Source organism: Balaenoptera physalus, assembly GCF_965194825.1.
Source record: "Balaenoptera physalus genome assembly, chromosome: 2".
In the NCBI taxonomy this organism is placed as follows: Eukaryota; Metazoa; Chordata; class Mammalia; order Artiodactyla; family Balaenopteridae; genus Balaenoptera; species Balaenoptera physalus.
This window is the reverse complement of record NC_138883.1, coordinates 3,606,450-3,622,089: the sequence shown is the minus strand read 5'-3', so window position 1 is coordinate 3,622,089 and position 15,640 is coordinate 3,606,450. Positions and strand designations below refer to the sequence as shown.

General features: G+C 46.8%; 1 protein-coding gene across 14 annotated transcripts in view; it reads left to right on the top strand.

The window, feature by feature from the left end:
- The window catches only part of PPP2R5C (protein phosphatase 2 regulatory subunit B'gamma), a 133,119-nt gene extending 117,479 nt beyond the window's left edge, over positions 1 to 15,640 (top strand). For 8 of the 14 annotated variants that reach the window (XM_082451074.1, XM_082451066.1, XM_082451072.1 and 5 more), the window contains 4 exons: positions 471 to 572; positions 2,522 to 2,594; positions 7,709 to 7,825; positions 13,106 to 15,640. In XM_082451074.1, coding sequence (XP_082307200.1) covers positions 471 to 572; positions 2,522 to 2,594; positions 7,709 to 7,825; positions 13,106 to 13,237 — 424 coding nt within the window. In that variant the 3' untranslated portion in view covers positions 13,238 to 15,640. Of the gene's footprint in view, positions 1 to 470; positions 573 to 2,521; positions 2,747 to 3,120; positions 4,236 to 7,708; positions 7,832 to 10,726; positions 13,066 to 13,104 lie in introns of those variants that run through there. The other 6 variants (XM_082451075.1, XM_082451078.1, XM_082451071.1 and 3 more) reach the window with 5 other exon arrangements.

Sequence of the window (15,640 nt, the reverse complement as noted above, 5' to 3'; positions counted from 1 at the left end):
CCGGCGGGGTCGGGAGCAGCATCTTCCGGGCCACCTCTTAAGTTCCCTCCGGAACAGTTAAAGACTGTCACAACCTCAGGGCTCAGTCCCTACAGGGGCACAGTGGCCACCCCACACGCGGGGGCCCCAGAGCCCTGCTGACACTCACCCTGGGGAGCCAGAGAGAAGAGCAGGTAACCTAAACACCACTAGGAATCTTGACATCTGCCCCTGCTTCTCCCCTTTGTTCTCTCACTTACTGAGGAAGAACAGACTGATTTACTCAGTGGTCATCTCCCGAGACCTCAGCAGTCAGTATGGGTGCCATGTCATCCGTGGCATCGTCTCTGCTGAGCTGGTACTTGTGAAATGTGGGCCATTGAAATGGGCTGATAAGTTGGGAGAGGAAACAGTCTGTGGTGGAGGAGGGGAGGGAGACGGATCAAAAAAGATGAAGCATTCTGAGTTTCAACACGAAGCTTTCGTTACAGGACAATACATGGCTTGATATACAACGCACTGAAACTCTTCATGGAGATGAACCAAAAACTATTTGATGACTGCACCCAGCAGTTTAAAGCAGAGAAACTGAAGTAAGTTGCTCCTTTCAAAAGTTATTCTTTCAAGGATTTTTTTTCCTTAATCCTGAATAAACCTCTCCCATTAGTTTATCCTAAAAAGTTATTCTTCACTTTAAAGCAAAATCAGCCCTTTTGTACTTGGAAAGCAAATTGAAACTTTGTTATGATAACTTATTTTCAAAGAACACATGTTTAAAGTTAGCTATTCTGTGGGAATTCCGTGGCGGTCCAGTGGTTAGGACTCAGCGCTTTCACTGCGGTGGCCCCAGGTTCAATCCCTGGTCTGGGAACTAAGACACCCTGCAAGCCGCACAGCGCAGCCAGAAAAAAAAAAAGGTTAGCTGTTCTCTCCGTTATGCTACTAGTTTAATCATTGCAAAAAGTGCATGTATAGTCATGAATTTAACTTTCAGGATCTTTGCTTTTCTTAGGGGACACTTAAAGGCAATAATGTGTAGTAATTTTTCATGTTTATCAGGCAGGAATTTGAACTGTATCCTGTAAGGTTTATATGAAAGAGCAGGAACCTTCATCCAGCGTAGCTCTATTGTTCTAATTTGTTGATCTCCATAAATTCGGGCATTCTCTGGAATCTAGTGCCAGAGTCCCTCACAAAACCAGGGCCCTGCTCTCACGCTGTGAGGACTTCAGAACCCACATCTGTCCAGGGACAGGCTAGATCAGGGGTCCCCAACCCCGGTTAGGAACCAGGCCACACGGCAGGAGGTGAGCGGCGGGCAAGAGGAGCTTCCTCTGCCGCTCCCCATCGCGCCCCATCGCGCCCCATCGCTCGCATTCCCAGCTGATCCATCCCCTCCCCCACCCCCGAGGCCATGGGAAAATTGTCTTCAACGAATCCAGTCCCTGGTGCCAAAAAGGTTGGGGACCGCTGGGCTAGATGACTCTGTCCCTAGGCTGTGCTAGTAACAGTTTGATTCACTAATTATCAAAATCACATCTTCAGAGGCAGGTGTGGACTGTGGGCAGATTGGATGCTCTGTCACTGGAAGCTGGCCGAGGGAGATAAACTTTGAATGAATGTAATTCAAATTACAGTACATATATAAGGAAGCGCCATGTTCATTCCTGAGACAGTGTGTGTTTACCTATGTGCAAGGCCCCGTTACGGGTTCTGGCAACACAGCAGTGGATAAAACAAACAAAAACCCTTGCCCTTATGGAGTTTACATTCTGGGTGGTGTGGAAAGAGAAAGACAGCAAAATACAAATGAGTAAGAGACAGTGTGTGAGGGACACACTGAATGACAAATGACAAATGAAGCAGGAAGGGGCGCCGGGAGCCGGCTGTGGGCTCTTTAAACCTTCAGGCTGCCTGGCCCATTCCTGCCTCAGCCAAACGCAGCGTTCAGGTGTGAAATATGTGAACGTCGGGGCTTTTCTAACGGCACATCCTCTTTCATGGAACATCACATTTCTGAAAGGGACCTTACAGATCATGTAGCACATTTACTGGATTAAAAAAAAAGAGTTGGTCCCACGATAAGTAATGTACTGAAGGTCATGCGCCTTGTTGGTGTGGATCTACAGGCTGTGCCTCTGTAAGGACGTCTTCACCTGGTTCCTTCACGCTGAGGTGTGGTCTCACTTTTCATGGGTATGTAAGCTTCTCACCAAAATCGTATATGTCCTGTGACGAAGCAACAAAACAAGGGGAAGGAAGGAGACATAGATGTGCTTGTGCAAGTGTTTCTAAGAGCTTAAATTCTTAGACATGTTAAAATTTTGGTGTATTTGTATTTTTAACTCTTTTCCTCTAAGCCCAGTTTCTTTTTTTTTCCCTTTATGTACCTTGTGGTCACCACTGTGACGTACGTGGAATAAGACCAGACAGTGACAAAGGGGAAATAGGTGTTGTGTTGCTGCCCACGTTCCCCCTTAACGTTTTCTCTCTTGAATTTGATTCGTTTCTCTAACACCAATGACATTTTACTATTTTTCAGAGAGAAGCTAAAAATGAAAGAACGAGAAGAAGCGTGGGTTAAAATAGAAAACCTAGCCAAAGCAAACCCCCAGGTACTAAAAAAGAGAGTAACATGAAAACGTCTAGGGTGTAACTTGAATGTTTTTATGAGATAGGAGTGTGGATTCATCGTGAGAGGGGAGGGAAATCAATTTCACTAACACTGTATATGAAAATATCTGCAATAAAAATACTTTTCAACTTTTGTACAAGTACTTATTTTGCCCCACAAAGGTTTTTACCACAGAATTGACTTTTTTTTTTATTATTATGCTTTTTAAATAAGATATGAACCTTATGAATATACTGTGGTAAAAAGAAAGTAAGGATACAAGCCCTGTTTTGGACCAAGATTGTAATTTGCTTTCTCAGATGTCATAGATGCTGTAGTTCAAACAATATTTTCCTTTCTTTTTAATATCAAATTAATTCTAAAGGAAAAGAAATTAGATTTGAAATAGATTAAGTATGAAGTCAATGTCCTCTTTCCTAAAATGAGGTTTCTGCAGGCTGAGCCTTTCTCGTTAAAAGTTGACCGACTTCTGTCATCTTAGCCGCTAATCCTTTCTCCCATCCCAGCACGCCCTGGCAGGTGGGTGCCAATGATGTGTCTTCTGGAACTGCCAGCACTGAAGCAGTGTCCCCCGATGCATTACCTCGGGCTGACCCCCGGGGACTGGGGGTTGGAGCCGTGTCCCGACAGACGTTCTTTCTGATGCTATGTGCCTGTCCGATTATCACTGAAAATCATTTGCCACGCTAAGAATTCTCAGGCTGTCCTCAGCTCCCCAGAAAAGATTTTACTTTCTGAGGAAAACTGCTCGGCTACCCCTAAAATCCTGAAAGGTTCAATACGGTGAACCAGATTACAAGCTATCTATTTATTTTCTTTGGTGAGAGGTATGCATAAATCATTATTATCTCAGTTGCCATGTGGGTTTTAAATCTCTCTGATGTTTAATAAAAAGTGATACATGAATACATAGTTAAAAGTATGTACTTTACCTATATAACAACATACTGACTTGTATTCCCTCTGATAAAACTATAATCAAGACACAAACCATAGGAAAATTGAACGACATCCTTAAGTGTATGTCCTTGATGCCACCTGAAACAAGTAACTGGCGTTTTTCTAACCATTTTTATTCCATGCTCTTACACAGAAATGCTATTTTATGTGAAAATAGCATGTGAAACTGTGTAGTAGTTAATTTAGGTAGATAGCTATGAGTATGTACTTTTAAGAATAGAATTTATGTTGAACGTGAGGTTAAAATACTGACTGACGTTTGTTGTAGGACACAGTACGTTTGTTGTAGGACACAGTAAAATCATACGTCTGGGGCAGTGTGGGTGGATGGACCCTGCCCGATGGGGCCCAGGCCATCTTGCTCTGTTCAGACGGCCCCATGCCGAGGGCAGACGGGTCCCAATCAGGGTCGTCAAGGACCCCGTCACACACACCCTTGAGATCAACACCCTTGAAAAACATGTGAACTGTATACAGATCAGAGGGTCTAATTTTATTTATTCTACCTGGAAAATAGGAATAATCTCATAGAAAATCGCATAAAGCCTTACATTACAAACAAAGAGCTGGCTGTGATTGTATTAGCAAAGGTGGCCTGGTTTCACTGCTGTGCTGTAACAGATGTTCCTTCTAAAATATATATTGTCCTCATTTCTCTTTTTCTGAACTTTTCCTAAATGTTCTTACATCACATTTTTATTCCTTTGGCTGCTCTGTTTTAAAATGTCTCGGGCCACAGCCTGAGAGTGGTGGGCTTTGCCTGCGCTCATCCCTGCATTGTGCTGTGGCGCTCTGACCTGAGCTCCGTCCTGCTCGCGTCTGCGTGTGAAAACCGTCTGTGACCACACCCCAGCCGGTCCTGTCCGCATGCTGTGACCACACCCCAGCAGGTCCTGTCCGCATGCTCCAGTCCCCCGAGCAGTGTCTGAAACGGAAAGTACTTCGTGGGCTAATATCTCAAAGCTGGAAATGAGGGCCTTGGTACCCGCTGTTCACTCTCTCTCTCGAGAGTCCTTTCTAAGTTCTAGTCGTTGCTTGCTATTTACAACAGCAGCAAAAAGTAAATAGTGTTGTGGGTAATACAGCTTGCGTGCTACTTCCGTAACGAAAACATGTAGGTGGGTTTTTGAAGCCCGATTCCCCATCTCAAATCTGCCGTTCTGAGAAATGATTTAATAGCGTCCTTATTTTAGGTGGGTTCCCAATCCCTCACTCTGTTCACTGGCGTGTACCTAGAAGTCTTCCTGATGCTGCCTTGTGTTTTCACAGGCTAAGTCTTTCATCTGCTTGGAGATGTGAAAGCAGGTCCCCGTTTAGGCTGGTTGGGATTTGGAAAGCTGTGGTCCTTCAGGATTTGGGTTGTGTTTGTTTTAGCAGTTGTGGCAGTTTCAGCTGGGGTTTCTTAATGTCAGATGTGATTTAATTTTTTTAAAGTCATGAAATAGTGAAGATTTCTAACATAAATGTGCTTTTCCTAATCCACCCAAAGAGACCATATAACAGTTTTACTCCCGTCTCCCTTTTGTGGGGATCATGTGAAACGAAGACAAGGCACTTCTGTGAATTTTAAGTGTGGCTCTGGCTCAGTGTTTCTGCCGCTTTGCAATGACAAGACGATGCCATAGGCGGCCCAGGGCACAGAGTCCGGTTGCCTCCCTTTCCTTTGGGAGATCAGCCTCTCTGGGGAAATGTACGTTCCTTATTTCACCTGTTGAGAACTTCAGCCTCGGGAAGGTTTTTATTCCTAGTGAGAATCCTCTGCCCCCCACCCTGCTAGTGACGCTGATTTCCTATAGACATTTTGTAGCATCCTTGTGTGTACTTTTCTTTGCCCTGAGCCCCAGCAGGGCCTCAGAGCCCGCACTGCTCTAGGCACGGCCGCTGGCAGGGTCCGTGTAGAGCGCTGGTGTTCTCTTGGCGTGGCCACAAGCTGAAATGCTGATTAAAAACCATCCCCACACCACCTCCCGAGCCCTGCAGTGTCTGCTCTGTCTGCCCCGCCCAGCTGAGCCCCGGAGGGCAAGGCGCCGTGCAGGCCCCAGCTCCCTGCGCCCAGCGGGTCACCACCTCTCTTGGCAGATGAGTGCCAGCTGTGCGTCCCAAATGGTAGCGCTTTCCCAGGATACAAAAATGAGAATGAGACACGGCCCCAGGTGTCAAGGAGGCGAGCCAGATGGAAGCAAAGAGAATCCAGTCCAGACGGTCAGATGGTAGCACACGCTGGGGGTTGTGCTGGCAGTGCTGGCGAGAGGCCTGGTCGCGCCTTTAGAGGGAGACACGTAAAGGAAGGCCGGAGGGTAGCGTGGCCACAGCAAGGTGTCCCCACGGCACCGGGACCTTAGCCCCCAAGAGTGCTGGGCCCCCTGGAGGTGGAGCCAACCTCTTAGAGGCTCACCTAAGGGGCTTAACCAGCCAGGGGCTCAAGGCAGGGGAAGGGGCGACTGGGAAACGGAGCTGCTCGTAGACGGGGCGTCAGTCATGGGGGAGGGTGGGTGTGGTCTGTGTCAGGGACAAAGCTGGAGAGGGGGCAGGACCCGTGGATTTTATGCCCAGAACAATGTGCAGGTGTCACAGTGTCATCCAGAGCCAGTGGCCTCGGCAGGCTTGCGCTCAGAAAGCTCTTCCGACGCTCGGGGGCTGACGCTGCTGGACGGGCTGACGGGGGCGGCAGGCTCAGGGTGCCGCAGGGGCCTGGGTGCCCATCGTGTGGAGGAAACGGAGCCAAGGGTGTGGCTCCCGCAAGGGAGCGGCGTGTTTCCCAGGGTGGTGGAGGGGCTGGGCTAGGCGGCCACGGCGGCCGGGGGTGGGGAGGGGGCGCGGGCGAGGGTCAGCGAGACCCACGGGGCATGAGGAGGAGCACAGACTGTCGTCCCAGCAGTGACAGAGGAGCGAGGGGCCAGGGCGGCCGGCATCACAGGCCAGGGAAGGGGAGCTTCAGGGACGACTGTGGCCAGCGCGTGGCCACAGAGCGGTCACCCGCGGCCTGGTGCCCGGCGTCCCGTCGGAGAGGCGAGGCCCAGAGCCGCGGGGGTGAGCCGAGCGGTCGGGAGGAGGAGGGGCTGCTGAGAGCTGAGCGGCCCTCCTGGTCGCTCGCCTGGCGGGAGGGAGGTGGTGAGCCAGGCGGGGCGCGGGGGTGGGGGAAGGGGTGGGTGCCGGGTCCCCAGCCCAGGCAGAGGGGCTCGCTGTGGCCAGGAGGGCACGAGCCGGGCACAGGGCCTGGGGGAAGGGGTGCGAGGCTGCAGCTCGGAACCCCAGCTCCCCCTTTACTGGCCTGGGGCCCCACGGTTAGCGTAGGTACCTCAGCGGTCCCGTCAGCCAAATGGGATCATAGCACACACTTTACAGGCTGTACTTGGAATAGCGCCCAGCTCGCGGCAGACGCACAGAGAGTGGACGCCAAATGCTGAGGACAGTCAGGGCATTCCGTGTACCTTAGCTCACCTGCGCCATCCCAGCCACCTCTGAAGTGATCTCATCCCCACGTCCCACTCACGGAAACAAAGTCAGAAACCCGTCCTGCTCAGAGCAGAGCCGGACTTGGCCCAGAACCCGAAGGGAGTGGAGTCCCAGGGCGCCCCGTGGGGAACAGGAGAGGGAGCCAAGGGGACCCCACTGACACGTGGGCACACCAGGCCTCCTGCAGGGCCGGCCACGGGGTTGCAGAGTGAGATGCGAGCTGTGGGACCGATTGGGGTTCTGTCGTTTGGGAGGAGAGCAGAGAGCGTGTGAATAAAAGGGTGTGATCAGTGATGGGGTTTAGGCGAGTTTGGAAAATGCCGAGAACATGAGGACCAGGAGCGAGGGCGCAGATAGAGGAGGGCAAGGCTGTGCGCAGAGGTTAGGGGCTGGAGGTGGAGGTTTCCGCGGGAAGCATTCCCATGACCAGACCCAGGCTCACGGGGAGTCAGCAGGCCGGAGGCTCCAGGGCGGGGTGTTGCCCAGCAAGGGGCTGGGACAGTCTGGAATGAGACGACGCCAGGGGCCAGGCGCTGCAGGTGTAGGCCGTGCAGGGAGCACTTCCCTGCACGTGGGCTCCCTTCAGGAGGGGCCGCGGGGGTGGCTTGGGCCAGGAGCCCTGGAGCCGAGCCCTGAGCGCTGACCTGACCGAGAGTGACTCCGCGCTTTGCATTGCAGTACTCAGTGTGTAGTCAAGCGAGCGCCATGAGCCTTCCGGTGGCAGTGGAGACAGATGGGCCTTTATTTGAAGATGTGCAGATGCTGAGAAAGACAGTGAACGAAGAGGCTCTCCAGGTAAAAGTGCACAGAGCTAAGCTGGGTGCGCTCCTTAGAGACTTGCTTAAGACGTGCCTGTGATTTTAGTGATGTGATAGACAGCAGTGCCTCCTGTGTAAGCTAAAGCGAAAAATTACATGGTGGTAATCTTACAGGAAACATTTCATCCATATATCTTAGATCAAATTAGTAGAAACAGTTTTTAAGGATTAAGTATGTGCCTGAAATGTGTTTCTTCATTTACTTTAACAGTAATAATCCCAATTCTTAACTGCAGTCAAACGTTAACGAGAGCAAAGGCTCAAAGGTTTGCGGTAAAGTCTTCCCTCTCTGCTCCCTCTGCCCCCTTGCGACTTCTGCTCTGGCCCAGAGGCGTCCCCTCTTACTTCTCCACAGAGTTACTGCCGGCCCCCGGGCCCCAGGACGTCAGGCAGAGCCCTCATCCTGTCAACAGCAGGGTCACGCTGCCTCGCAGGCCTGTGCCAGGGTCAGGGCTCTGTCAGGACCCTCATGCAATACCCACACTCAAGTGGTTCTGTTTCCACTTTGTGGAGATGCATACTTAGATCACCACCGATCCAAAGAAAGACCCCTGTCACTAAATGGGGAACCTTTACGATTTAGGCTTTAAAGAGGGTAGTGGGTGGAGTTCCCGCGTATAAGGGGCCTTTCAGTTGCTGTAGGTCTCTGATTGTACCTCCTGTTCTCAACCCTTGCAGTTGATAAAGTGCTAACTGGATTTGGGGATATGGCCCTTTCTGACTCTGAAACTTTAATCCCCTTTGAGCTAAGAATTCCTAAAGACATCCAGCACTACAATTCTGAAAAGTAACAAGTTAGGCTAAAATTATAACTGCATACTGAATGCAGATGGTTTCTAGATGATAGTGTCATTCTGAGCTCAAACAGAGAGGGTTTTTTTTTTATCCTACTTGTTTTTAACTCAAGTAAATTGTATCCCCCACCTGATCAGACAGGATGAGGCATTACCAAGAGCACAGGCTCTAGACCACGCAGACTGCACTGCCCAACACGGCAGCCCTGAGGCACACGTGACATGTGGCCGTCTGCACTGAGCTGCGCTGCAGCCCAAAACACACACGGGAACTGCCAGGCTTCGTGTGAGGAAAGGACCTAGAAACATCTCCTTCATAATTTTCTGTTACTGATAACATGTTAAAATGATAGTATTTTGGATATACTGGGTTAAATTTTTTAAATATTATTAAAATAAATTTCATCAGTTGCTTTTCACTTTTTCAACGTGGCTACTAGAAAATCTGGAATTACATATGTGGCTGGCACCGTCTTCCGACCAGGCAGCACCGGGCCAGATGCCTTTTTCTTGGTGCTTCCAGAGTAAAGCACGTGCACTGGCCCATCCGTGCCTCTTCCTGCCCGGCTAGCTCTTGGCCTCAGGTTAAGATAAAGGCAGGTGGGCGCAGACACTAAACATACGGTGCAAGAGCATCAGTAACTCGTTTTCTACTTAATCCAGTTGGATTCCATAATTTCCTCGCCATATTCTTAGCAATGAACAGATTGAATAAAAAACATGAAAATCCTTATCTTTTTCTCTCTCTCTGGGGTGTTAATTTTCTTACTTCTTAATTTTTTTTTAAACTTGGAAAGGAATTTGAGGCCACCTCTTGGATTACCATTTTGACTTTTTGGCTTCAGGTGGGCTAAAGACGTGAGCACTGGCCTCGTTACTGCAGGCGGTCAGAGGAAATCAAAATCAGGGCCCCTCCTACCAGCAAGCCTGCCCGTGGGTTTGTGACCACACGCTAGTCTTAAGGTCACTCAGGCCATACAACATAGAAAAGGAAACTGAGATCTTACAAGCCAGTCTTTACACATTAAATGTTTTTAGGGTTGGAGGATTTTTCTTTTTGGTAGGTACATCCTTTGACTTGATAACTAAAGCTAGGAAAAGAATAGACTATGCCCAAAATGTAATGAACGTATTACATAATTACGTAATCTATGGACCTGTTTCTGATTTAGGGCCCACTCTGTAGGAGATGAAGAACGCAAATTAAAATAGCATTCTCATCTTGAGTTAAGACTGCCTCTGAAAGTCAGCTCTAGTATCTCCGTGGTGGCCGATCTTCCAGCGGCCCTTGGAGGAGGGCGTGTCTCCTTCCCTGCAGGAGTTACGGAGGAAGCAACCTCTGTAGTCATCTACTCGTTAGTTCTGAGACACCGTGTGTAGACAGGACATTGCTTGGAGAACTCTTTTAGTTTGCTGGTTTGTTTTCATGACTTTTGAAATTAGACTGTATGACTGAGTTTTCTGTGTAATTGACATTCGTACAAAAATTATCCCCCTACTCATAACCTTTAGATTTCTACAGATCACATTCCTGGGTTGGAAGACTCCATGCTATTAAGACGTCAGTTCTCCCCCAAAATTAAAGCAATCCAGTCAGAATCCCAACAGGCACTTTTCTTTTTTTTAAAGACATTGGCCAGTTAATTCTAAAATTCATATGGAAATGCAAAGGACCTAGAATAGCCGAAATAACTCTGAAAAAAGAATAAAGTTGGAAGACTAACACGACCCAATTTCAAGACTTACTGTAGATTTCTGTGGATCAATTGAATTTCTCCCAAATATCAAAATAATCCCGCATTTCTTTGAAATGATTCGAATGTGGGCTCAGGATGCACGTGAGGTAAATGACAGTGTTGCCGGAGAATCCAGGAGAGGAGACCCTAATGCTAGTGGAATGTACTTGGTTGGAATTTTGTGGAGGAATTCAATTATATATTTACCTGTCAGAACCATGATTTGGGTTTCTTTTGAGAAAATTGTGTAACCCTATATAGAACCTCCAGAATAAACTAGTAAAGTTCATGTGAATGACATTTATATCAGAGACATTTAAAATGTTTTACAATTCTCATTTTTGACAGTCGGTCGGGAGGAAAGCAGTGTCAACCATGCAGTTAAGGAAGGTGTAGAAAGACGGAAGGTGGGAAGTGAAGGTATTCCTTACTCAATACGTAGAAGTGTATTTAAGGCTTTTATATTTAGGAAAAGCACTGACAATGTTATGTGCATGAAGTATTTTCCCTTTTTTCCCTGTCATTCCAGCTTGTGATGGTGAAGACAAAGAAATCTGGTCCCTCAAGAGATTTTTGATGAGTTCTGTCCTAAATTCAGTAGTAAAACGTGCACTCTTCTGTATGACATGACCCACCCCGATGTTGTTTTCCCATTTACTGTATAGATTTAGCCTTTCAGAGCTGCCATTCTGCTGCAGACAGAGGCCGTTTCTCTCTGGCTTGCGTCTCCGTAGGGGCGTCTGGGGCAGCGTGTCCGTCTGTCTTGTCTGCCCACCGTCGACAGCATGTTCGGCCCACGCATCCCTCCACCAGTGTCACTCGTCTAGGGGGACCGTCTGCATGATGTCCCACTCTCCTGCTTCCCCTTTTTCTGATTTTTTTTCCCCCTTGTCGCTTGTGAAATTGCTCTCTGCTTTACACACTGGCTTTAAATGGCTATGCAGAAAGGCTCAGATGGGTCCATCACACTCTCTGTCCTTCCAGAAGCTTCCGGGGTCATGTTTGCCTTCTCAATTTACATTTATTGGTTCCAGGCATTTTCTATCAAAATGTTTCTTCTCTTTGGAATGCCTGTTGCGACATTTATTAAATATTTCAAGTATCTGAAAGGCTTGATTTTGTTTTGCTTCGCTTTGCTTTGTTTTACAGCTCTGCCTGGAATGGACATGAAATTCAGGGTGGAATTTCCCTCTGAGTTTTGCATGGGTTGAAGGCAAACACGCTGCACAGACGAGACCACTCTTACAAGGACTGTGACCGTGACAGGCAGCCCCTCGGGGACGGGGGTGGGTGACTCCACAGTCTCCTGACACGCAGGGTTGTCCTGAAGACATCTTACACTAGTTCCCAGGAGAAAGAAATCGGAATTCCTGCCTTTGCCATAAATGAACGTTAATATTCAAATAACAGTTCTAGAAATAATCCTAAAATGATGTCACAGAAAATTCCTTACAAACCTTGATATTGTTGAGGTTGTCAGAGATAAATTTGCAAAGAACCCTAAGAAATATTAGCTCTGCAAAAGTGTGCACTTTTCATATATGGTGTCTGCAAGGCCTTGGCTGTTTCATTAACGCAAAGAGAATTACACTTTGCATGTCGTACCACCGATGTTGGCAAGCTGGGTGCTGTAAGGAGTGGTTAGGGATACGTTCTTTCTGTTGTCAAGTGGTTGACTTAATACAGGTTTCTTCTGGTAGGTGTTTGACCACCACCACAAACGTAACTTCTTCTCTTATATAATCTCCCCTTTGCTGGAGACACTAAACAGAAAGGAAGGCGTGGTTCTGGTTCAAGTTCCTCGTGCACGGGCAGCCTACTGGTACCTACGTCGTGTCTAGGTGATTTAGGTGGCTTGTTGTTTTGTTTCAGAGATACTGCTATTGATGCAATGGCCCTACTCCAAAACCGAATAACTTGTTTAACTATTATGCATGGAAATGGATGCTTTCGGTGTATAAACACCCCATATCAGGCCCCCCCCTTTCTTTGCAGACACAGATCTCTAAATCCCCATGCAAAAAGGGATTCATGTAGGGTTTTTTTGTTTTGGGGTGTTTGTTTTCGTTTTGTTTTGTTGAGTAAAACCAAAATTTCCTAACTTTAGGAAAAAAAGGAATGGAGAAGGGAGTCTTTTATATCTTACCCTTAATATTAGGAAATTTTATACAAATAATTAAATACAGTTTTTCTGAATTCTAGAGGGTTTTCCCCCCTACATGACCCATTTAATACCTCTCATTTTAAGTATCGTTTTTCAAATTTGATAGAAGTTTTAGACCTGTTATTTATTGGTTTCGAGTCCAGTTTAAATATGTTATTCATTCTTTCTTTTTATTTACCTCCAAGGGAAATTTCAACTTCCTGACATGCTTCTGGAAGGGACATAGCCATAAAATGACTTCGGTAACATTTTATGAAATAGGAAGATTTTACCATTTATGGGATTTACTAAAACTGGTGAATTTGCAAAATAGCGGTACTCAATGCTCTGTACGAAACTACGCATTTTAGAAGACAACAGTGCCAATATTATGCACGCCGTCCTTGGGTTACTTTTAATAAACGAGGCGTTCTTGGTTAATGAGGGTGATAAGAGACATCCCGCCCTTTGTGTGCTCCAAATCCCCAGGGAGGCGCTGAGCGTGGGCACCGCTGGCTCAGTGCAGAGCGAGCACACTTCCAGGTCGCTGGGTCTGTAGCCAACGCCGTGCGTTTTTGTTCCAGGCACAGAAGGACCTGAAGAAGGACCGGCCCCTGGTGCGCCGCAAGTCCGAGCTGCCCCAGGACCTGCACACCAAGAGCGCCCTGGAGGCCCACAGCCGCGCTGAGGAGCTGGTCCCCCAGGACGGGCGCTAGCCCCGACGCCGTGCGGGCGCCAGTCCTGCTCCGATCTGTAGAAAATACATGCTCTGTGTGCCATACAAATCAGTTACACTCGAGTCAAAGCTTTCTCCAACCCCGTTCTGTAGGCAATAACATCCTTCCGCCTCAGCTCGAGACTAGGAGTTCAAACAATGGTGACCACCCAGGGCCACATGCCGCCCATGGTGTCCCCTGCACGGTCCCAAGTAAGCCGGTTTTCCAAAATCAGAGCTAAGGAAAGCACCCTAGTCGTCATCTTCACGTTCTCCCCAAATGGAATTTGCGATCATTTAAGATAGGTGGTCCAGTGATAATATCAATGTTTTTCAAATCAAAGGAGCACTTTAAAAAAGTATTACCTATTTTTTAAGACTTTACAACCCTTGAGATTGTTTCCACGTGATTGTTAACGCCAGCAGTTTCTTTCTGGGGTTATTTGGTTTGTTTTTGTTTTTTAATCTCATTGAAGTGGTTCTTTGCTGTCATCGTTCCAACACAGCTCAACTGGGAAAGTGACACGACAATCCCCGGCCGCTGTCTTTTCCTAAGGTACTGGTTTACTTTGACCAATACCATGCGTACCACGTCCTGCTGCTTCTGTGTATTGCTAAAGCCATATTGCCAAGTCTGCGTTCCAGGACCAGGACCCAGGAGTGAGCTCGTAGGAGAGATTTGTTTTAGAAAGAGCTTTCTCTTGACTGGAATTGGAATGTTAAAGTGACGTGTTCGTGTTTTACTCTTTGCAGAATGATTTCTCTCTACTTACACATTGTTGCCCTTGAACAAGGCTCTTCAATTAATAAAATTATATTCTCTGAGAATTCCACATTTTGTAGAAAATTAGGACGAGATCATTTTGAGTGAGGCCAGCTCTCGGCCTGATGCAGGCCACCGCTGCCTTTGGGCAAAAGTAGCAGAAACGGCGCTGTGGGCAGGCACCCCCCCTCCCCACAGTGTGGCCCTGAGGGCTTCGTGGAGGAGGCAGCAGCGACGGCTTCCAAGGAGTCTCTTTCTGTTGAAAAGAGCGCACGTAATAGATGCCTCATAAGGAAAATACAGCGTCTTGAGTTTTCATCGGTCTTCAATGCTGCTAAATATTTCAGACTTACTTGCATGTATTAAGCTTTTTGTTTTTGATGGAACAGCACGAGGAGAAAAATCTTTAAACTTAATGCTTTGTTCTTTATTTCTCTCCGGGTGGCCAGTATTTTGACTTACTTATCCTGCTTGAAAGCTATTTGAGATGCGTACTGCTGCTCTAAACCAGTGATTCTAGTTTCTTCTGTCTCTGGCATAAGATTCTATAACTTGATGTTAAATGTCTTGATGCATCAAAGGTAAAACGTGGCTTCTTTCAGGATCTGTTTTTTAGTTGAGGTCTCGGGAATCCACTCAGACATTGTGAGAAGCGGACGTGGTTCCCTGTGCAGCTGTGGTACCTGCTGCCCGTTGGTTTCACTTAAATCCTTTGATGATGTTTATTTCCTTGTTTCCTGTAGGAAAATCATTTGGAGGGAGGGGATTTCTTGTGTTCAAAGCAAGTACTGAATTAGAAGGCTGCCCCAGCTGAAAGGGGAGAAGCCCGCTTTGTGAGGAGGAACACTTCCTGAGAAACTTGACAAGTATCCATCCACTTTACCATGATGAAATTTATCATTTAAAAAAAGTTTAGATGCCTTCTCCTTTTGAGGGAAAAAGGGTGCTTTTTATTGTATAAAGCAGCGTCTTATGTATTTTGATAAACCATTGTTTGAACTTCCGTCTTTAGCTGATAGATTCTCAGATACACTTGATTTGGATGTTCTCAGTTATGTTTGTGACAGAGGTTTCTGGGAAGCCTCTCCTCTTGCCCTAGGGAAAAAGCAAAATCTCAGTGTTTGGGTGATGTGGAAAGCTCAGTGTATAAGAACATCTTTTTGTCTAGGTTTTACTTCTGCTCTTTATTGAAGACAAACATTCACCAAAAAGGGAGAAAAAAAAAAAGTTTTGAGAGAAACTAATTTTCTTTGACAAGAGTATTATTTAATATTTTGGCCTATGAAAGTTTTCCTAGTTAGTACTCAGATTCCATGTGCTAATTGTTCAACTGACATATTATTACATAGATACACTGTTTATTCTGTACCAAATTGATTTCAGAAGTACTACATTGAAAATAAACTGGTGACTGTTTTTCTTCATAAAGTTCTGCGTTTGGCATCTTCACTCTTTCTGAAATGTATCTGTACATCAGAAATGTCACTATTCCGAGTGTCTTTTTAGTGCAGCTTTAGTATGGCTTCCTTTTAATATTGTACATACATTGTACCTTTGTTTTATGGTAATGAGTAATAAAAATGTAGACTTCATATTTTGTACAAAATGTCCTATGTACAGAATAAAAAAAGTTCATAGAAA